The 22,398-nt window shown below is 39.6% G+C and overlaps 1 protein-coding gene across 1 annotated transcript in view; it reads left to right on the top strand.

The window, feature by feature from the left end:
• The window catches only part of LOC122787923 (dynein beta chain, flagellar outer arm-like), a 5,188,001-nt gene that overhangs the window by 1,264,015 nt on the left and 3,901,588 nt on the right, over nt 1–22,398 (top strand). Inside the window, exon 30 of the mRNA XM_044054850.1 lies at nt 751–963. Coding sequence (XP_043910785.1) covers nt 751–963 — 213 coding nt within the window. The remainder of the gene's footprint in view (nt 1–750; nt 964–22,398) is intronic.

Genomic DNA, 22,398 nt, shown 5'->3' with positions numbered 1-22,398 from the left:
AGGGCCAGGGCAGGTTTTGCCAGGGCTATTTTGAATTGGTTTGTTGAGGCCTTTTCTGTGCCTTCCTTTATAAAGTTTCTTATTAGATCTTGTACACTCCCTTATTTTTAAAAAATACTGCAACAGTGATATGGACAGACATAGCACATTTGTGTAAAATATTACCATAACTGTAGATGTCTTTCACTTCACTGTTGCAGTATTCACTGCCTCCCTCCTTCACCCTTTTTCCTAGCTTTTTTCTCTGTGCTTTTTTTTTGTCCTTCTAAATGAGGGGCACTTACTTCCTTTTTCCTTCTGTCCTTTTTCCTTTTGGATGTACTAAATATTCTCCTTTGTCCCTGAGAGTATTCTTTTCTTCCTGAGGCAATTCAGTTCTGAGTCTTTCCATTTGTACATCACCTTTATATCCTACACTTCATGCGGGGAGTGTATGTGTTACGTACGGCATCTATAAAATCTAAAGGCTTTGGTATGCTGACCGGATGTTGAGCTATCCTTGGCAAGAGATCACTTATGTAAAGAATAATGCAACAGTGAAGAGAAGGCATCTACTGTTATGATAAGATTTTACACAACTGTACTTTCATACAAGAAAAAGATAATTAAACAATACAGAGCTATTTAAAAAATATGTAATATTTAAGAAATTATGTTTTCCTTTTTAACTGATGTAAAATGAATATGACTTTGTCTACCCAACTGAAATTAATGTGTTCAACATAACTTGATTAATTTTTGTAACTGAAGGTGTCTGCAAAGCAGTCAGAGATGGATGTCCAGTTTGCTGTTATGCAGAAGACCGTCATTCTGTTGGAAAAATATAGCATGAAGCTTCCTGTTGAGAGTGAGAAGCTATATACAGCAATGCCTGGCCGTTGGAGTAACTTGAAAACCAAAGTTTCACTGGCAAAGCAGCGTTTAGGTCCAAGGATACAACAGGAATCTCAGAGAGTAACCAAGGTAATTGCCTTGTTATATGGTTGTGATAAAGCAGGAGTTCTTAGAGGTAGTATTAATTTGTATTGTGGAATGTAGAGTGTTTATACTTCAGTAACAACTCTCATCATTTTGCCTTTTTTAATTCTTCACTTTCGTTGCAACATATAATTGTTGTGCCTATCAGCTTAACCATCTCTTTCGACCTACTTCTTCTGCAGTTTCTTTATCTGTTTATTTATTTATTCATTTATTCATTAATTTATTATTTGTTAACTGGAGTAGAACATTGATACAGATGTTTCATTTTCAGATTGATTGTGGAGCTATGAAAGGCGTACAATTGGAATGCAATGTTCAATAAAATGAAACATGTAAGGGTCCATATCAACTTACTTAAAAGCAATATATATTGCATCTTGTATTACTGAGTGGATAATGTTAAAATGTTAAAAAAAAAAATTGGCTGGACTTGCCCCCCCCCCCTAAAAAAAAAAAGAAAAGATGCATGTTACATTTCAATATGAGTTTTACTCTGACAGGAGGTGATATTATTTGTTGACTGATTGTGTGCTGGAGCAGTTTATGTATGTATGTATGTAGTAGATGTATGTTATTAGTAGGTGTTTTAAGTTCAACATTGTAACATGTCAACATTTTGATATTTCAGGATTTTGTGTTCAGCATTATGATTTACGTTATACTACTTTTCTCACATACCTGTAATGTAACATGAAGTATACATTGTAAATTAAAGATCAAATGTCAGAGGACATATTGTTAAGTAAGATATACAGATAATAGTTAGTAGTATAAAGTCGTATCACATCAGTAATCAAATAACATATAGGAAGCCATTTGTCCTTTTACAATTTCTGTGGAAAAGTATGTGATAATGACAGTGGGAGGAGGAGGAGAGTGGAAGAGAAGGGAGGAGTTAGGATAAGGTACACAGAAGAGGTTATGAGAAGGGAGAAAGAAGAGAGGGTAATGGAGGGGAGGAGGAGTAGAGACTGAGACCGAATTACAGATATAATGTTGGAGCACAATGCAGGGGAAATTTTGGGATGAATGAGATAATGGAATTCTGTATGCAGTAATCTTCTCTTGGAGTGAATTGTTATGTGTAGGGTATGGAAGAGTGTTTTTTTTGAATGGGTATCATGTAGTCCCTTTGCTGTGAAAGCATTTGTATGATGCTTCCACAAATAAGCTATTTTACCGAGTGTAGTATCACTCCATGGGGTGGTCCTTTGTTTCCAGGGGTAATTATCCATTTATTGACAGTGCTTTCTTGTTGGTGTTGTGGGAGAAGAGAGGTGAGCACTAACTGAAGTCATCCATATCCAATAAGGATATAGCGATTTTCTCATTGAAGTTTGTAATTCTCCATGGATGCTGAGTTCCTGAATGTTAGCCTGTAATTCACCAAAATACTGACTCCACTGGCACCTGCTTGCCTCTAGTGTCCTGATAATTGTACTCTGTCACTTCTTAAATTATGCTTTCTTCACATTTGCTGAGCTGGAGACACATTCTTTTGGGACTAGATTGTAAATCTCTGCCAGATGATGCTCTTCTTTAAAAGTAAACACTTCTCTCACCCTAGGATAGTTATTGTTTGCTATCTTCTACTCATTCCTACCTCTCCATGCAGCTGTTTGAACCCCGGTTATTTCTATAGCCTCTACTTCAGTTGAACCAGCTATGGTCGTACATAATTAAGGGTAAATAAGGATAGTTGGCAAATTTCCTTACCTATTAGATAAAGTGTTTGTACTACTGATCCAAAAGCACAGTTTCTAAAATTATTTTATGAATTTCTCACTTATTTTGGAAATCCACTGTAATTTGCAAAAGCAAACTCTTGACAAAAAAGCATTCCATACATCGTCGTAATATCTTGTATGGTTAAATACTCCATTTGCACTGCCTTTGAACGTTCTACATTTCTTCTTCACATTGTGTATACTGGCACATCTCATTTTCAGAAAAATGTTACTGACATGGACTTTAATTCCATAAAGTCATTTAAAAGTTCACATTTTTCTCCTGTGTCACACCTTTTATGACAGCCATGCTAGTTAACATTACTCTGTCTTCCTGACAGATACTGATGTAAACCTACCACATTTCTAGTGGCTGCCAGGTTAAGTGCCTTCATGCTGTCTAGGTCCTTGCAGAAATCTGAGTTTTAGAAATGTATGCATTACTCTATTCAAGGTATCAGCTGTCATCTGTAAAGGGGATTCAAAGTGTTTTGTTTTCTGCTAGATAAGCCTCTTTTTACACATTGAAATGTTTCAGTTTGCTTTCCTTAATTATTTCATTAAATTCTTATTCTTACATCAAACATGTTACCAGCTTGATTTCATTTTGTTTTTGTTTTTGTCAATCATTTTCTATGTTTTGTGAATATTTTTCCACAGATTTTGTTTACCCAGTCTATTGTATTGTGCTGCTTTCATTAATTCTAAAATGTATTTTCTTCTTCAAGACATTAATATCCGGCACACAGTTATTCATTTAAACATCTCTCTTTTAGGGGATATCACCTGGCAGAGTTCAGAAGTAGTTTAATTAGGATAGGCTTTCCATGTTAAATCATTTTGTCATCAAAAAGAGAATGCTTAGAGGGAGGCCCAGCACAGATTCCATCAGTTCTTTCCAGTCATTTCCCACTTACCATGATCCAGATTATTATTTTTCTGTTTAACATTGAGGATTAAGACAATGAAGTATTAATGAGCTTCATCCCGGGGAATCGCTTACTCTTTTCGTCATTCTCCTTTGTTTACTTTGTGACTCTAAGCAGAGACAAATATATAATGAGACAGTCTTCTCAGGGCATCTCTGCAACTAGGCACCCGTTTCTAGTAAGTGGGTAATGTATGAAGAAAATTAAAAAATATCCTATTTTATTTATTTAATTAAAACCATATTACTTTTAACTTTCCATCTGTTTCAGTGATTGAAGATGTATAAAGTCAAGAGATGAGCATAACATTTTGAAAATGTAGATAGGTCAAATATGGGCAAACAGAACAGATGCCTTTATGTCTGTACTGTCTAGTCCTGGTGCATGAATGTAAATCTTTTTCCTTCTGCCAGGTCTTCTGAAGTAACTGTCCTTTCCATTTATTGGTACTCCCTGAGGGATTCACATGTAGGAAGTTCAAAAAAGGAAAAACAAATAGACATCTTTCCTATTTATTTTCCAGGTGAAGTATTGAGTATATTTGATCTTTCTGAAGGTAATGGTTCTCTAAGAGCTTCAGTGGTAGGGTTCCTCTTCTATATATAGTAATTTTTTTGACAATAAGAGAATGTGTGATTCCATAATTGAATCACTTTTTGACTTTGTCTACACTGCTGATCCCCCCCCCCCAGTCTTATGGCCTCTACTTCCCATCTAGGAAAGACATTTGTCTCTTTTGCTACAGGTATCTAAAATGTAAGGAGACCTGTCAAATACCATTTCAGTTTCTAGCATTTAATGTCCTTCTATATCACTGTTGCACTATTCTAAACAGAAGGGATCTCCCACCCAGGGCAGTCTGATGCTCAGTCAGCATGCCAAAGCCTAATGATCTTTTATGTGTCATACATCACACCTAGCCTCCCCGCACATAACGTAGGATATAAAAAGGATATACAGGTGTAGCTACCTAGAACTTCTTTGCCACTAGTTCAAATGCCATTATTGATAGTCGGTCTGAATGCCTTGTTACTGTGCTGAATACCAAGCCACCAGATTAAGTGCCCCGTTGTTTTTTTTTTTTTTCTTTTCTTGATCTTATATTTTATTTTGCTGCCTAGAGTTCAAGTCATCCAAGAAGGGAAAATGTCTGTGTGAAGCAAATTCCCCATAAGGATCATCATGAAAAGTGTCTTTTCTGTTTGGGTGGTTCCCACGATCATACCTCTTGTAGTATCTGTAAGGCATTTGTGCCCAAGACACTCAGAAGCCATTTGTCTTACTGTCTTATCAGGCCATTTATCTTGAAAACCAACAGCTTAAACAGTTAGCCTGGGGTACCATAGCAGATTCATTTCACCCCAAGATACTTCCACTAGATAAGAAGAAGGCCAAGAAGTCTTGGCTGGATTCTTTAGCTGTCCAGTCTCCACCAGACATCCATCTAGTACAAGATAATAGCTCTGTAGGTTGTTTGGCATCTACATCAGATTCCTCTGCCATGACCCAGTTGGAGGCTGCCATGGATCCATCTTTTTGCATGTCCTCTGAGGCTTTGCAGGCATCTGCTCAGGATGTCAAGAGAGAACCGCAGTTGATTATCACAGATGGTCTAAGAGGGGTTCTGCAGATGTTGGTCAGGGAGGAGGTTCCCTGTTCTGTTATTGAATTTTGCCAAGTGTCGGAACCTTATTTGTTATGGATGATGTCCCTTCCAAGAAAAGACAAAAAAATGAATGAAGTTTTGGTTTGTCCTAAGGATCCTCAAAGGGAATGGCAAGCGTTTACTCAGGGTTTATTTTCTGCCCAGATGTCTTTGAAGCCTCCTCTTGGGGTTTCAGTACCTGCTTCTTCTCGGACCTCTGTCTCTTCTAAATGGCATATGGAAATGGATTCCTAGGATGAGTATTCTGTGTCTGATGAGGGGCCTTTGACCTTTTCTTCACAGATGCCTTCACCTTTGGCTTGTATTTCTGATGAGGAGTCTGTTAACCCTTAGTCTCCTTTTGAGGAATTGTCCTTTGGGAACATAATTGCTAGGATGATGGAATATTTTAAATGGGAATATTCTTAAGTGTCTGATATTCAGAGAAGATATTATAAGTTACAGCAGGTGGATACTCCTAAATCATCAGCAGTTCCTCCTGTGTTGGCTGCCTTATTAGAAACTTTCATTGCTGCTTCTACGTCTCCTGATTCTCAGTTGCCTGCTCCTAAGAAACCTGAGAGGTTCTATAGGGTTCCTGAGGATTGCAATTTTTAATTTAAATATCCTTCTGCTGATCCTGCTGTGGTGTCAGTCTCTTCTGACAAACCTTGTAAGCTCTTGCCCTCTTCTAAACTTTTGCCTTCTGATAAGGATAGTAGGGCAATAGAGAGAATTGGTAAGAAAGTTTACACTGCTTCTACTTTGACCTTTTGGGCTGTTAATTACCAGCCCCACATGACCAGGTATGCTCTGGCCTTGATTGCTCTGGCTTGTCAGGTTATTTCTGACTTTCCTGATTCTGCAATCCTCTGCGTTATCTATTTTAGATTCTACTTCTCATGTGGCTCGCTGTTAAGTGTAGCTATGATGCTGCTGATCCCTCTTCCAGGGCTATAGCTTTTGGGTCTGTTATGAGGCATTATTCTTGGGTTTGTCTCCAGTCTCTGCCTGAGGACATTAAAACCAACTTGTTGTAGGCTCCTTTGGATAATAAACATCTTTATCGGACTGCTGCTGACCTGTTTATGTCTCTTCAAGAGAAAGTCAAAGCCTTACAGGACATTAGACATATTGTTCTCTTTCCTTTCCCTAAGTTCCAGAGGAATTATCTTCTAGATCTGCTTTTGTTTGCAGGTAACCCCACCAGGCCTGCAAGGGAAAGAAGGATGGTAGGCAGGCCCACTCTGCTAAGGCTTCTTAGATTTCTGTGGGCCAGAAGCCTCCTTTATCTGAGAAGACTGCTTCTCTTTGATGATACACATCCCTGCCTTCTCTTAGACCAGGTTCCCTTGTGCATTCAGCTTTCCCTTTCTCTTCCAAATTACTGTCTCATAACATCAGACTCTTTGGTTCTTTCTATCATACTTCAGGGTTACTTCATGGTATGGAAGTCCCTCCCTCCTTTTTCAGGGATTACTCAACCTCCTCTTTTGCAGCTTCCTCATTTTCTGGAGGTTCTAGGGTCCCTGGTGATGTGAGGAACTATTCAACCTGTCCCCCTTCCCAAGAAGAAAAAGGTTTGTATTCTAGGATGCTTCTAGTTCCTTGAAAATAGAGCACTTGGAGGCCTTTTCTGGATCTCTCCCTGCTCAACGCCTTTGTCAAAATCCCTTCTTTTTTGGATGCTTACTCTTCAAACCCTGTTTTTTTGCTTTACTATCCCACTCTTTTCTGGTGTCTTTGGATTTGAAAGATGCTCACTTTCATATCCCTATTCATATTTCAGTTTTTATGTTTCTGTTTCTGTGTGTCTTCCTTTTGTTTTCAGATCTCTGCTTTGCCCTTTGGTCTCTCTACTACCCCAGGGTTATTCACAAAATGCCTAGCTAATGTGATTGCTTTCTCCAGGGTCCAAGGTATTCAGATTGTTTCTTTATCTGGGTGACCTGTTGCATCAAGTGCCTTTTTCCAGTAACCTTGTACAGGATCTGGAGTTTACCATCTCTCCTCTTTAAAGTCTGGGGTTCACTATCAAATTCCAAAAGTCCTCCTAACTGCCTGTCAGGATAATGTGTATCTGGGATGCAGTATTCAGACAGTGCCAGTGTAGGCCTCTCTTCCACCTCCAAAAGCCTTGTCATTGACAGCCTTCTTTCAGTCTTTTCTTCCTCCTCTGACTGCCATGGCAGCCAGTGAGTTTCTATGTGTCCTGGGATTCATGGCCTCTTCTATTCCAGTGCTCCCTCTTACTAGATTGCATATGCAGAAGCTTCAGTGGTACCTCAAGTCAGTTTGGCTACAGCATTGTCACTCTGAATTTCAGTGTACCTCTCCTCCCCTATCTAAAGAAGGAATTCAAGTAGTGGATTCAACAGCTCATTCTCAACCTAGGCCGACACTTTCATCCTGCAGTCCCTTCTCAAGAACTGTTCACTGATTCCTCAGACATGGGGTGGGGGGTTTCTTTTGGTCACCTGAAAGTTCAGGGTCTCTGTCCCCCCATCAGAAGTAATAGCATGTCAACATGCAAGAGATGAGGGCTCTGAATCTGGCCCTTCAGGCTTTTCACCCCATGTTCTCTCCAGGTCCCATGAATGTGTATACAGACAACACTACAGTGATGTGGTATGTCAACAAGTAGGGGTGTAAAAAATCTTACCTCCTCTGCAGGATGGTTTTTCAGGCTTGGGAGATGACTCTCTGTTATCAATTAACTTTTCAGGCAGTATACATTCCTTCAAAGCACTATCTAGTGGCATTGTCTCTGAGCAGATCCAAAACACAGGCTCATGAATGGATGCTTCACAAGAGACATGTTTCTGGACATTTTCCATTGGTGGAATATTCCTCAGGTAGATCATTTTGCCTCACCTCTGTACAGGCAGCTTCCTCTGTTTTCTTTCAGAGTGCCATGCCATCTGGCATAGAAGATGGATGCCCTTTATTTTCCTTGGAAGGGAATGTTTCTTTATGCTTTTTGTCCTCTTACTCTACTTCCAAGAGTCATCCAGAAATTTTGCTAGTGACTCTCATCTGGACAAATCCACACTGGTTCCCCTTCTTAATGCATCTGTCCAGTGACAGTCACCACAGGTTAACTCATCAGTTGGATCTCCTCACACAGGCCAAGGAGTCTCTCATCCATCTTCACATGTCCACTCTTCAACTGGCACTGTCACTGATAGGGTGCTGATCCCTTTCAGGCACCTCCTTTCTAAGAATGTGCTCAGGGTTTTATAGGAGGCAAGGAAACCATGAAGTAGAAAATCTTATATGTCCAAATGGAAAAAAAATTCTGTCTGGTGCCATGCTTGTAACCAGGACCCTTTTTCAGTGGGTGTCCCTGTGGTCCTCACTTATTTGTGTGAGTTGCTCCAGTCTGGCTTGGCCTATACTTCTGTGAAGGCCCATTTGTTAGCCATTTCTGCTTGTCTGCCTTTGAAGTCTCCAATGGCTTCTCGTGTTGAGGTCAAACAATTTTTTAAAGGTGTCCTGCATATTAGACCTTCAAAAAAAACAATTTCTCCTCCTTGAGACCTTAATTTTGTTTTGGAAAAATTGATTCAGAATCCTTTTGAGCCTGCAGATTCTGCTTCTTTGCATAACTGTACTTGGAAGACTGTTTTGTTGCTGGCTTTTACTTCTGCTCGGAGGTTTTCTGAGTTCCAGGCCCTTATGCCCATTTCTCCTGTTTTGTTTTTTCACAGGGACATGGTGTCCCTTTGTACTTATTCTTCTTTTATGCCCAATGTAATAAATAAGTTGTCCTTAAATCAGTCAGTACAACTCCCTTCCTTTTTCCCTTCTCCTCAGTCTGCTAGTAAGAGGGTCCTGCATACATTTGATTTCCACAGACAGCTCAGGTACTATTTGGATAAAACTAAGGCCATGTATAAGTCAGATCAGCTTTTTGTTTCCTTTCATCTGAGGACATTGGGTTTGGCCAAGGTGATCATTTTGTTACAGGACCTAAACTGGGACACTTCAGGGCCACCCCGGGAAGCCAGTTCTGCAATCCCATTCTCCCAGCCCCCATGGGAGTGGAGATAGGGCAGCCATGTCATCTCGCACTGGGGCAGGCAGGTTGGCCTCTCATCCTTCACCAGGCACTGTGGGAATGCCACTCTGTGAATAGCACCACCCAGGAGGCAAAAGGCCACATGCCAGGAGGCTTGAAGTGATGCACATTCGTCAGCACTTGGCACTGATGGGTGAGAGACTGAGGTGTGCCGCATAAAGTGCAGAGATGGGAGGACCCAGGGCCATCTCCCCTGCAAGTTTGAAAGCCCTAGGTGCAAGGCAAAGTGGAGAACCAGTGTCACAGATGTCTGGATAAGGGACTATCTGAGGCTTTGTGGCCCAGCAGAGTTCCATGAGGCTGGGAAGATCCTCGAGCGTGCATGACATTGCATGATTTGGCAGCAGTTAGGAGATATGTAACCCTGGAAAAGAGCTCTCTTTCCTGTGTAGAAGTGGTGCCCCAGAGGGGGTCATTCCCGTTGGAAGTCTGGAAGGGAGAGAGAGGTGTGGAAAGTGACTGGTACAGGACAGCTCTTGTCTGGGTGAGGGGGTATGGACCATGCCCCCTCTGGGATGGAAGTCTAGAAGGGGGGAGAGAGGCAGATAGTGGCAGGACTGGGCAAGCTCTTGCCTGGGTGAGGGGGGTCAGGCAGAGCTCCCCACAATGGAAGTCCTTAAGCTAGCACTAGGGCGGACAGCAGCAGAGCCATCCACAGCCCACCATGATGGAAGTCCTTGAGAAAGCACCAAGGTGGATGGCAGAGGGGCCTGGAGAGCTCCTGCTGGGGCAAAGGCATCCAACTTCACCCCATAACTGACAGCATCTTTGAAAAATCTCAAAGTCCCCAGAGCTGCTCTGGATAGAAAACCAGGGGGACTCTGAAGCCTTCATGAGAGAGGATCTGCCCCTTAGCAGCCAAGGGGAGTTCCAGAGGAGCAGACATGATCTGAGGGAAGCTCCCCTGATAGGGTCTGAGGGCATGAAAGATCCGGCATGATTTGGTAGCCTGCAGGAGACATGCAGGCAACGGAGTTGCCTGACATGGTGGGGCCCCGGCTGGGGAAGGTCTCTTGGCCAGGTCGAAGGGGAGGACAGTAGAGTTTGCCCTAGACAGAAGTCAATATGGGAGCACCAGGCAGATGGGTGTAGGGCCTGGAGAGCTCCTGCCTAGGTGAGAGGGGTCAAGCAGAACTCCCATTATGGAAGTTGAGGGCGTGACTGACTGATGGTGGCAGGGCCTGAAAGGATCATGCCAGGACGAAGGCATCTGACCTTACCCCATACCCAATGGCATCCCTGAAAAATTGCATAGTCCCTAGAGCTGCTTAGGATGGGAAAGTAGAGGGATTAGTCACCCTGGGAAGCCAGGTCATCATTCAGATTGAGCAGTCTAAACTGGGACATTTCTGTGTCCCAAAGACAGTGTTTGGGATTCCGGGACAGAGACTTCCAAACTGGGACTGTCCTAGAAAAACTGGGGCCATTGGTCACCTTGGGTTTGGCTGTTTCAAAGCAAATGTTCTCCTGGATATCTAAGGCCATTTTCTTTTCTTATACTTTTCATGGCAAATTTCTTCTACTTCTGTTAGAGCTCATTCCACTAGGGCTGTTACCTCTTCTGGTGCCTTCTTCAAGGGGATGGACACCAATTCTATCCTTGAAGCTGCTACTTGGTCTTCAGTGCTTACCTTTGCTAAGTATTATAAGTTGGCTTAACTTGGCTATGATTTCTAGGGCCAGAGCAGGTTTTGCTAGAACCATTTTATATTGGTTTGTTGAGGGCTGTTCTCAGCCTTCCACCTCCCATTCTGTTTCTTGAGCTTCTTAACAATCTTTTCTGCTTAGAATATTGCAATAGTGACATAGAAGGACATACTGCAGTTGTGTAAAAGCTTACCATAACAGTAGATGTCTTTCTCTTCCCTGTTGCAGTATTTGCTCCCTCCCACTAATCCCCCCACCTCTTTTTTTTTCTGTTTTTTTTTTTTAATTCCCTTCTGGCTGAGGGTTTACTCTTTTTATTCTGCATTATTTCCTTCTGGATATGCACGGATTCCTTTGTCCTATGGAGACTGCTCTCTTCTGGGGCAATTCATTTCTGGATAGATGTGTCTGTTGTCCCCTTTTATGCATTACATTATTTGTGGGGAGCATAGATGTCATGTATGGCATATACAGTATTGTTAGGCTTTGGTATACTGGCAGAGTGTCAGTGTGCCCTGGGCTGGAGATCCATTCTGTTTAGAATACAGCAACAATGAAGAAGATATGTACTGTTATGGTATGAATTTGCACAACTGTACTATCCTTAGGAGGTTGTTATACATAATTTTTGACATTTCCGATGAGCTGTAAGCTTAGCCAACTGAGAACTTTCACAGGCTTTCTGTGTCAAAGGATCATTTGACACTGAATCCCTCATTGCCAGTGTATTTACTGTATGTCAATGGATATCCTGCCATTCAGGGTGTTGGCCAGCTCTCATCTGTAAAGAAGAGTAATAATGTTGTGATTTCTGCTAGATAGGCCTCTTTCTACACATCCAAATATTTCAGTTTGCATTCCTTAAGAAGAGGGATTGAAACTCAAGTAATCTTCTTAGTCTTTTAGCTTATAAGAGATTTTGTCAGAAGTTAAAATTCTTAACTGACTGAGAACCTCTTTCCAAAGAGATTTTGAAAAAAGACAAAAAAATAGAGTGGTTATGTTTCTCCTCACAAACTCCTCTTCTATTAACAATCTGTTGCTTTAGAGGTGTATTTGACACTCTTCTGTAACACCTGTTTCTCGTATGTACGTCCAGTCACATGAAAGGCTGTTTAGTGGATGTGAAAAAAATTCTGGATTGTTCGACTTCATCTGGGCTAAGGATTAAAATACTTTTCTAAAATAAATGGATGTCATGAATCATCAGCATAAAGAAGTTCCACTCATGCTGCCTGTGTAGAAGTTGACAGTCATATTTTCTTGGAAGTTACATAAGAAATAGTACGCTTTCTGTCTCATCAGATAGAATGAAAACACATTTCCTTTAAATGTTTTTCCTGTTTAGCAAATGCTTACCAGCCAGTATGGGAGCATCAAGGGCTGAGCAAGATGAGCAAAAGTTCTCTACATCTGTTTAGCAATCCCCCTGGAAGATCACTGGAGCAACTACATTTTTAGACATAAGGTTCCACTGAGTCTTCTTGGCTCCGCTATACACTTGCGGGATTCCTGTCATAGCTAGGGCATGGACCTAAAATGATATTTATCTTTGCCCGAGTTGCAAGAAGTAAAATGTTGTTTGGAAGTATCCATTTTTTAATCCAGTTTCCTGCTTGTCTAAGCTGCTGATGAGTAACTCTGCTGTGGCCACCAGTTTTTTCCTCAGACTGACCTTCTTTTTCATCTGGTCCCATTGTTGTTCTTTCTTGAGATGCCACCATGGTCCAGAGTTAGGCATATCCTCTGCAGCTGTGCAGTTGCCTTTGCTAGGGAAGAGAAAACAGCCTTGCAGGGATGCTCCTTTACTATACCACACTGAGGAGCCTCTCCCCAAGGGTGGGGGTGGGGGGTTCATCTATTGAACCTCTCCTTCTCTGAGGAGAAAGCATAAGTCCAGACAATTTTCCTGTTCTGAAGTAGATAACTGGCTGGGTTTAGCAAAGGGATTGTAGAGAACATTTCAGTCTTTGAATGATGAGTGTTTTGAGTGGGACTCTTTTTCATATTTTACAACAGAGTGGAGATTCTGATTGTGAATAGAACCTTTTCTCAGATTCCAGTATTGAAGAATATTTTTTTCTAATCCTGTTGGCAAAATGAGGGGAACAAAAAGATGTATCTAAATCTTAACAAGGATCTTATAATTATTACAGTTAGTTTCCTCAAGCTCAACCTATTCCTCCTGTTCCATCATCTCTAGCCAGTGCCTTTTTGGCAGTCTGCCCTTTTCCTGACAGTGATACATCTGCTCATAAAAAGTCTGATCATTTGTATAGTAGCCCCTGCCCCATACGTTTCTTTTTTTTCTAAATATACGGGAAATCCTGATGTAATTTCCTGTTCAAAGTCAGCTTCCACTAAGCTGCTCTCAGCAGCCAGCCTCGCCCCTTTTGACAAAATGGAAAAGGTTTTGGATAAGTTTGTTAAAAACGTTTTTTCTTCTACCCTGTTTTCCTGAATTGTGAATTGTCAGATACACATTTTAAGATTTTTCTGGCTTCTTATGATAACATAAAGAATTTAATTGGTCATCTCCCTCTTTCAGATAATAAGGCTTCTATGATTTCTGTGGTATCTGCTAAGTCTCAGGTAATCGGACATTCTTTGAAATGCACTTATAATAGTGCAGAGATATCAGGCTGATTGTTGCTGAGTAGTTTACAATATGGTCATGTAAAGATTTTTTATTTAATACATCTATAGGATGCATTGTAAAATCTAATTTCGTTGTAAAGGGCAGTTAGAGCAGTAAACCAGTGTGCATCACTGTAGTCTGTACAAAATGCCACATCCCTACTGGAAAACTAGGTGCGCAGTACTGAGCAGAAGGCCTGCCTAACTTATGGCTTAGCACTGCTTAAATAATTTTGGGGATTGCATTCCTGGCCACTGTAGGTTCTCAGCACAGACATATTGCAAAGAGGTTTCATCTGCTTATGCTTAATACCCAGACTTTGTGTATCCTTTCTATTTGTGCTTAAAAGATTTTTTTTTGAGTGTTACCTATTATATGTATAACTTTTATTAGTTTGTTTCTGATGGGTAGATGGGCAAAAGCAAAGGCAGTACGGAGGAATTTGATGATAGAAAGAACTTTCTTCTGCACTTTGCTTTAGTTTTGGGAGACTACTTTATACGAGATGCACCGTACAAAACTAGACTCCACTAAAACAGTTTAAAATGTAAGAGTTTGCGGTTTCTAATTATATCTGGCAGCTTGTCTTGGAGTGGTACTGTGAAGTTTTAATATAAAAAAAATATATATTATTTAAATTTCTTCCCATACCTTAACATTAGGTATACTCTTACTTTCTGACACTGATGTGAAAGAAACTATTTATAAAATACATTACATTTCTGAATAGATTATGTAACTTTGCATTTCTTTTTTTCAGAGGCAGTTAATTTAAGCTTGTTGCCAGCAGGAACCCATGACGGAAGGAAACAGTTGTGTATTACAGTTAAAATGCCTTGCTAGTAGTGTGCCCCAAGCTGAGATTTCAGTCCTTTTGGTGAGAGGTGGGGATTGATTGCTTCCTGTTCCTATTGAGAGAAGAAGTGCTCTGACTGCCCTTGAGTACTTGTATCTTGTCTGCTAATTTGGTTAAGAGTCCTTGAATACGTCTGAGAATATCCTCTCTATGTTTTTTGTACTGGGCATGCAGGGCACCATAGGCTGTTTAGGAAGGAATCAGAAATTAATTAATTCATGTAATGAAGCTCATCTAAGGGAAAACAAATCAAGACTGAGATTAAAGTTATATGCTATCTCCTGAGTAAAAGTGATATATAAAGATTATGGAGTACAAGTTTCACACTGAAAAGGCAGAGTGGTGTGAGCAGTGTAAGCAACAGAACCACACTTTTATTCAGCGGATAATCATAAGTGTAAGCCATCCTGCAGTTGATACTATATTATTTTATCCCTACCTCTACGACAGCTTTGCAAGTATCTCTGTAAAGTATGTGGATCTTCTCCACCTGCATTCTCTCTTTAATTGATACCATTTCATTCAGTGCATTGGTATCTTAGATAGCTAGTTGGAGAACTCTAAATAGTATTTTAGCACCCTATTACATACTGGGATGTGTTACTCACTGTATCTGAAAGCAGTTTTTTTACTTTTAAAAACCTATTGAGTTACATATTACTAAGCATGCAGCCCAAAAAAGAACTACTGCAATTTAGGAGCCACTGTTGTGAAAGTGTAGCTGGTATTACATATCATGTCTGTTGCAGTGCACACAGCATTGTTTCACATCATTATGAAAAGCAAAAGCAGTATTCGGTGCCTTGGCAGAGTAATCTGTGTGCTTTCAGAAATGGCTAATGATTAAATTATAAAAGAAACTCCAAGTATATATACCAGTACGGCAGTAGGGTTGCCACCTTTTCAAATGGCCAAAGTGGGACATTTTCTGGACACACATCAGATTTTACAGGCCAACACATACCCATGGTCAGTACAAAGGATAGAACTTTACTTTATTGCCTAAATAAAAGCTTATTCTTGTAGCAGTTTAGTTGCTTATTCTGTTTCTTGTAACATTTAGATATTTTAGGTACAGAAATAACTATTTTATGCAACTATTACATAAAATATGGGACATAATTATGTCCTACAATCTCAGGACATTTGCCATTTTTAATATTTTTGGTCAGGACACAACTGCCCAAAGAGGGACTATCCCTCGCAAAGTGGGACAGGTGGTAACCCTATATGGCAGCCTGATCGAACTACCTATTTGAAGTCTTTAAGAGTATTGCTAATCATCCAACCTTAAAACCAGACTTTTTACGTAACCTAAAATATTTTATATATTTAAGTATAATTTCGATATTGAGTAAAACATACCAAAAACCTAGAAACAAGTTTTAACTTACTGCTGCATTATTTGTTAAACAATAGATTATCTAGTGATATATTTTAAAGTGATGAAAACCTGACTAATGGGTTGCTTACAAATTGTATGTAGTGCAGTATTTTTAGACTACACCTCTATCTTTACTTTTTTTCATGTTATATCACAGTAGAACGTCTTTATAATCTACAATCTGCTGGGTCAGTTTGAGATGACTGACTTCCGCTTGTATAATGATAATTATTGGCTGCATCTGAAAGTTCTACACCTCTAAATGACTGGTATGAAAATTTGCCTATGTTACCTTACATATAACAATAATATTGACTTGCAATGTGATATATAGCTGAATCTGTGATGTGATTATAAATGCAGTATTTGAAAGTGCCCATAATGTAACTTTATTTTTAATGCATTTATACGTTTATAAAGCTTATTCAGGCTATTTTGTTTACACGATAAATGAATGAATAATTGAAATGAGCCAGAAATTCTGGCAGTGTTGCATATTCTCTGCAAAAGGCCTACAAAAGGTATAGCAAATAATATTCTCCCACCAGAGGCAGAGATCCTCCTAACTTTGGGTTTTAGCTGTGACGAAGGAGACTGCAATGGGTTCCCAACACAAATTTCATGTAGCTGTGACTCAGATGATATTTAACATCTGCATTCATTACATGTGCCAAAACAAGCCTGTTGGTGGGTGCAAGAAGAGACTTAAAGAGTTATGCCAGTGTTACTGCAAAGAGAAAGAAAATCTGATTTTTACAGCTCAAATAAAAAATGAAGATATGCAGAGCTAAACTCTGTTTACTAAGATGTAACTCACTGAGTACATTCTGCATGCTATAGCTCAGTTGCTGCTATAGGATTAGAGGGGTTAGAGGAATGATATAAGAAGGAGGGGCTAGAGATTAAGCTAAGGTCTAGTGTCAAGGTGTATGTAAAAAAACATTTCAGAAGCTATATTTTATCAGTTACGTATACCTTGATTGTAGACTATAGCTGACGACCAAGACTTGAAAAGGTGCTTTATCCAGTAGGCACTCCTCCGTGAGTCTTAAAAAGCAAGATGTCAAGGGTCTCTTGATAGAGGCCAACATCATTAAGCTCTTAACAGAGCTATTTATTTGAGCCAGAATTCACCAGTCTATTATCTAACAATATTATCAAAGCCAATATTTGCACTGTTCAATTTTTATTCTTACAATGATTTGTTGGAGGCACTGCACAGCAAAAGAACCCCCATGCCCATGGCATGCCAAGGGTTGCATGCATTGTCACTCATGGAGGCATAGCAGGGACAGAAGAGAAAGCATCCTCTTTTGCCCCTCAGGTAAGTTCGGTGTCAGTCACTGAGCCTTAGGAAATCTTGGATTTAATGGGTCACTGGGAAGAGAGTCCAGCCTTGGTATCAGTAACCTTTTACATGTATTCCACTCTGATTATGCATGCAGTGATACATACTGTCATAGTACACCTTCATGTACTGTTGAACTTTGTGCATCCATTGGCCATGCCTGCTCATTAGGCTTCATTAGAGGGTACAGAAACAGTGAGTCTGAGTCTTCCATGTCCTCCCTTTAGGTAAAGAGAACAGACCTCTATCCACTCTCCTTTCCTTCCCTTCCCTTCTTTTGATACTATCACAAATTCAGTTCACCAACAGTGTGATTGAATGTTTTGACTATGCACGGGAGGCTGGCCCTTAATGCTGTTCAATTTGAGTTGTTGACTGGTTATTATTTCATAGTTGTGCTTCGTGGTTGCCCTTTGAGGTATAGTTCAGATTTCCAGACAGATTATTTTCTGTGTATTCAAAGGGTCTAATAATTTTGATAAAATGAATAACTGCCTTGACAAATCTGTAATATTATATCAAGTGTATAGTTTTATGAACTCAGTTTTATTGATTGCTGTTTTTCAGTTATTAATCCCCTAAAGTGTGATATAATGTTTGTAGATGCTGACAGAAGACTGTGCATGATCTTTGGGTTCACCTAAGTGGTAGAACTAAATAGTACACAGCTGCTTTTCCCCATGCAGCTTCATATCCTACTTTACCTTTGACCATATACTAAACATAGTTGTTACACAATTTAGTCTACTTCTTACTTGACTAGCTAAGTTAGGGTTAGATATTTTGCAAGATTCTAACATCAGATTATAGACAAGAGTAGAAATTTCAGAGGATGTGCTAATTTGTTCCTTACTGAAATGGCTGGACTGTCATTGCCATGTCTTGAAATACCAAAAAAACATTGAAAATACACAAGAAGAAGAATGAGTATAGAGCATTACTTTAATCCTTTAAACTTGTTCTTGTACGAGGGCAAGCTCCACTGAATCCCCAGCTATGGGAGCAAGCCCCCACACCTCTTGTACCTCTATAGTACCACCGCCACGACTACCATACCTTAGAGAAAAGGGAATATTCCAAGAAATAACAATTGCAGACTTAATATGTGTAAGTCCACATTTTCATTAATTCATTCTCCACATTACAGGAGTCATAATTGTGCACACCTCTCAGCTGTCCAGATTTTTACACAATGTCCAGATTTTTGGCGCTTATTTTTTTGTTTGTTTGTTTGTCCTATGGTTTTCTGGCAAATCACTGTGGATTGAAGTCAATGAATAATGGCACTCATCTGAGTTTCAGACTTTATATCCTTCATAAAATGCATGCTAACACAAAATCTATAATTCTAAGCAACTTTCTAAGGTTATAAGAGCAACATTTAAAATCTCTTCCTAATTTTGGGAATTTGTTCCCCCATTATTTTAGGAATTGCCCAGATTTATTGTGCTAACAGGTTGAGAGGTATGGCATTGTGAGTCTCAACAATTCAAATAGTTAGCATGCTAATTAGAACTAGTCTGGCGTTAATGGAAGATAACCAGTAACATTTATTTTTTTTTTATTTTATTTTAAATTTGATTACTGTGAAAGTCAGACTGGACACATGTCCTTTTTCAGCAGAGGCCCAGGAAGAAAAGCTCCACATAAACCATACAGTTTAACAATATTAGAATAAAGTTGACAGCATAGTCTGATGCAAGTACTAGATAACAGTGTTTAAGCAATCAGTAACCTATATGTAAACTAAGTAACCAGTTATTATACAAGTTCTCCGGTTCGATTCCAAACTGGGTGCCTTCTGTACAGAGTCTGCATGTCCTCCCTGCGTTCGTGTGGGTTTCCTCTGGGTGGTCCAATTTCCTCCCACATTACAAAGACGTGTCTGGAGTGTTTCTCCCCAGGCCTCCGCTAAAAATTGGCTCGTTCCAAGTCAGACTTTCCTGGTTAACAAATGTTAAATAAATAAATAAGTAGATGTTGTAGCAAAACATGACTAATACAACATGAAATCTTAAACATTTTGTGCAAGAAATCATAAAATTAAAATAAAGTGCAGCCAGGCATAGAACAGAGAAATGAGAGACATTTACAACATTATACAATTTCTGTGTAGGACGTGCATGGTTATTTTTAGGATAACTGTTCTTGTTTATCATCACAGCTAATTGACCTGCAGTAAGCGTGGTGTTAGTATCAATGTAGTAGAGGTATTAGTATTGTTTGAAAGAGACGGTTTGGTCAGGAGCAGAGCAAGGGCACAGCCACTTATTGGATAAGTGAGTTTTTACTATTTTTTTTTAATTGAGACAGGGCTGAAGTATATGTAATGTCATGTGGTAGTATATTCCAGATTTTCCCTATATAATTTGTGAAAAGGGATTCTCCAGTTGGATTTTTGGCTGTATTGATTTTAATGAGGGGGTTTGTTGGTGGAGCATTGAGTTCTTGCAGAGGCATATAGTTGAAGTATTTTTTGCAGGGCAGATGTTTTCCCAGGCTGGTAGAAGATTTTATGGGCCATAGTTAACTGGTTAAAGAGAAGGAGTTGGGGGAGTTCTAGCCAGTTGAGTTGTTTGAGTGCTATACAGTGGTGTGATCTAAATGGTGAGTTTGTAGTATATCTGACAATTTTGTCATAACAGATTCCAGTTCTGCTTACTCAGAGATTCATGATTCTGTGGACATGTGCGATGCATAGAACAGAGTAGAGCTCAGGTAAGATTGGGCACTAGTGGCTTTGGTGTTTTTTGTGAAGTAGTGCTTGTTCCTATACAGCATTCCAAGATTTTTATGTACTTTTTTACTGTTTCAGATATGTGGATGTCAAATCTCATGTTGTAATCATTTTTGACTCCTAGTACTTTGGTGTGAGGTGAGCGGGAGATAGTGTTATTTAATGAAACAATGTTAAATATGGTAGTGGATACAATGGGGGTTGGAAACTCATGAGTTTTATTTTTTGGGGGTTTAGAATTAATTGGGAGTTTGTTAGCCAGGTCTCTACTGCTATGAAGGACTGTTGGGTTAATGTTTAAAGGTCATGCATGGTAGTAGCAGCACATATCACTGTCGAATCATCTGCATATTGGATGAGTGAAGCTTGTGGGGTTGAGGTATGTAGGTTGTTTGTAAATAATGAGAAGAGTAGGGGGCCTAAAACTGAGCCTTATGGGACTCCTAGGTTCACTGGAAGAAGGGGTGATGATGTTTGTTGCCAACATACTGCTAGCTGGCACCTAGATAGGTAGTCCTGAAACCAGGCAAGGGTAGATTGACATAAGTTTAGCTCTGAGAGGACATTTAGAAGTTTATTATGTGAGACCATATCAAAAGCTTTTGATAGGTCTAGGAAGACAGAGGATATGTAACTGCTGTTATTTCTGTGAGGGTTGACAGTATTAGTAAATGTCATTAGTGCTGTGGTAGTATTGGTTAGTATGCAGGTAATCTGTGATTTATGTGTGAATGATTCTCTCTAGTATCTTAGTGGTGATAAAATTGCAACTGGGCGGTAGTTTGACAGATCTGTTGATGAGTCTCCTTTATGAAGTGGTATAATGTGAGAGGTTTTCCAGATGGTAGGGACTTGATAAGAATGGATACTGGGTAGGCAATACCTTCTCGGCAGTAATTTTCAGGAATTCAGCAGATGAGTTGTCTGCAGCTTTAAGGTAGTGTAGTGCCATGAAAATGGAAGCTATGAATTATATGGGAACAGTATTTAAACTCTTTATTTAATGCGTCTGTTGTTCAGATGTACTTTTCATAGCCATAGAAAGGTGAGGGTTGTTAGGGCTACAGTCCAAAGTGCCAGGCTATTGGAGCTTCAAGACAGCTGAAAAAATATTTTTATAATCAAATTAGTTAGAAATTTTCCATGCTTTTAAGTTCAGCAGCACAGCAGCTACAAGTTTCTGATATGTATGCATTGCTTCCACACCTCCCTGTCCCAGTAGACTTCATGAAGAAAGTTCTACCCCGTTGTTTACAAACTGAAATTTCTTAACTACTATTGCAGGCAGACCTTTCAACTTTTACTTTTTTGAAGGAATATTCCTATTCTCAGGAATGATTGATCCCTGCACATAATATACTTATTTTTGGAGGTTTGTCCCTATTTTCAGTCTTGATTTGCCCTTTCAAGCAATTTTCTGAATCTTTCTCATAACACATGATTGTTGAAGCTGTCTGTTACACAGAAAACCACAGTACATGGCCAGCATACTAGTGCCACCAACAATGTAATCAAAGAAAACACATCTTGCATCTCCCTTTTTCATAAGCAAAATTAAATGACTTGTGTGGTAGAATTTTGCTACTGTTAATAAACAGTATCTAGGTTTTACACCTGCTGCTCCACAGTGTGCTCTTAACTTTAAATATGATGATGTCAATTTTCACTCTGTCCTCAACTAATGGGTACGGATCCAATCCCTTGGATCCGACTTGGCTGTTGCAAAAGCTCACGGCAACCTTGAACTCTCAAGCTTCACCTTTACCCAGAATGCACAAACCCGAAGTACCTCAGATCTCATTTGCCACTTTGAGTGAAATACATGGTGACTGCTACTCTCGAGCAAAGTGATATCCTGTGTGTCAAAATGACTATTTTCTGGACTAAATTTGTTAAAATCTTAAGTCTGTCTACTCTGCCTTGCCTATCTCTTCCTTTTATTACAGTTTCTTCTGCATTAACCTTCTTCTTCTCCTTTTCTGTTCTCTTTTACATTCCATACTCTTGAATACTGTAGTTAGTATTCTCTTTCTACAACTGGTGTAGCCTTTATAGTGCCATTGCTGGTATTTTCTTTATTTTTTTCTGTAGTTGTGTCTGTTTAAAAAAAAAAAAAGTGTAACCACTTCTTGACTTTTTGGCTAAGTTCTAGTGTATTATCACTCTTACTAGTTTAATATTGGTGTTATGGCTGAGAAAGGGAAAGGCCCTGCAGGGTTCAAAAAATGCCTCAAGTGTGGGCACAAAATTCCATTTTCAGATGCTCACACATTGTGTATATTGTTTAGGCCCCCTGCACTTAAAAGAAAACTGTGACATCTGTCATGTGGGTAATCCCAGAGCTATTACAGAAAGGAAAAATAAATTGATTCTAAAGGTTTGCTTCATTCCTCTTTCAAAGAGGCTTTATCTGGAGCTTCATCAC

Source organism: Protopterus annectens, chromosome 13.part0 (genome assembly GCF_019279795.1).
Source record: "Protopterus annectens isolate FY-2018-M chromosome 13.part0, PAN1.0, whole genome shotgun sequence".
NCBI lineage: Eukaryota > Metazoa > Chordata > Ceratodontiformes > Protopteridae > Protopterus > Protopterus annectens.
This window is presented reverse-complemented; position numbering and strand designations above follow the sequence as displayed.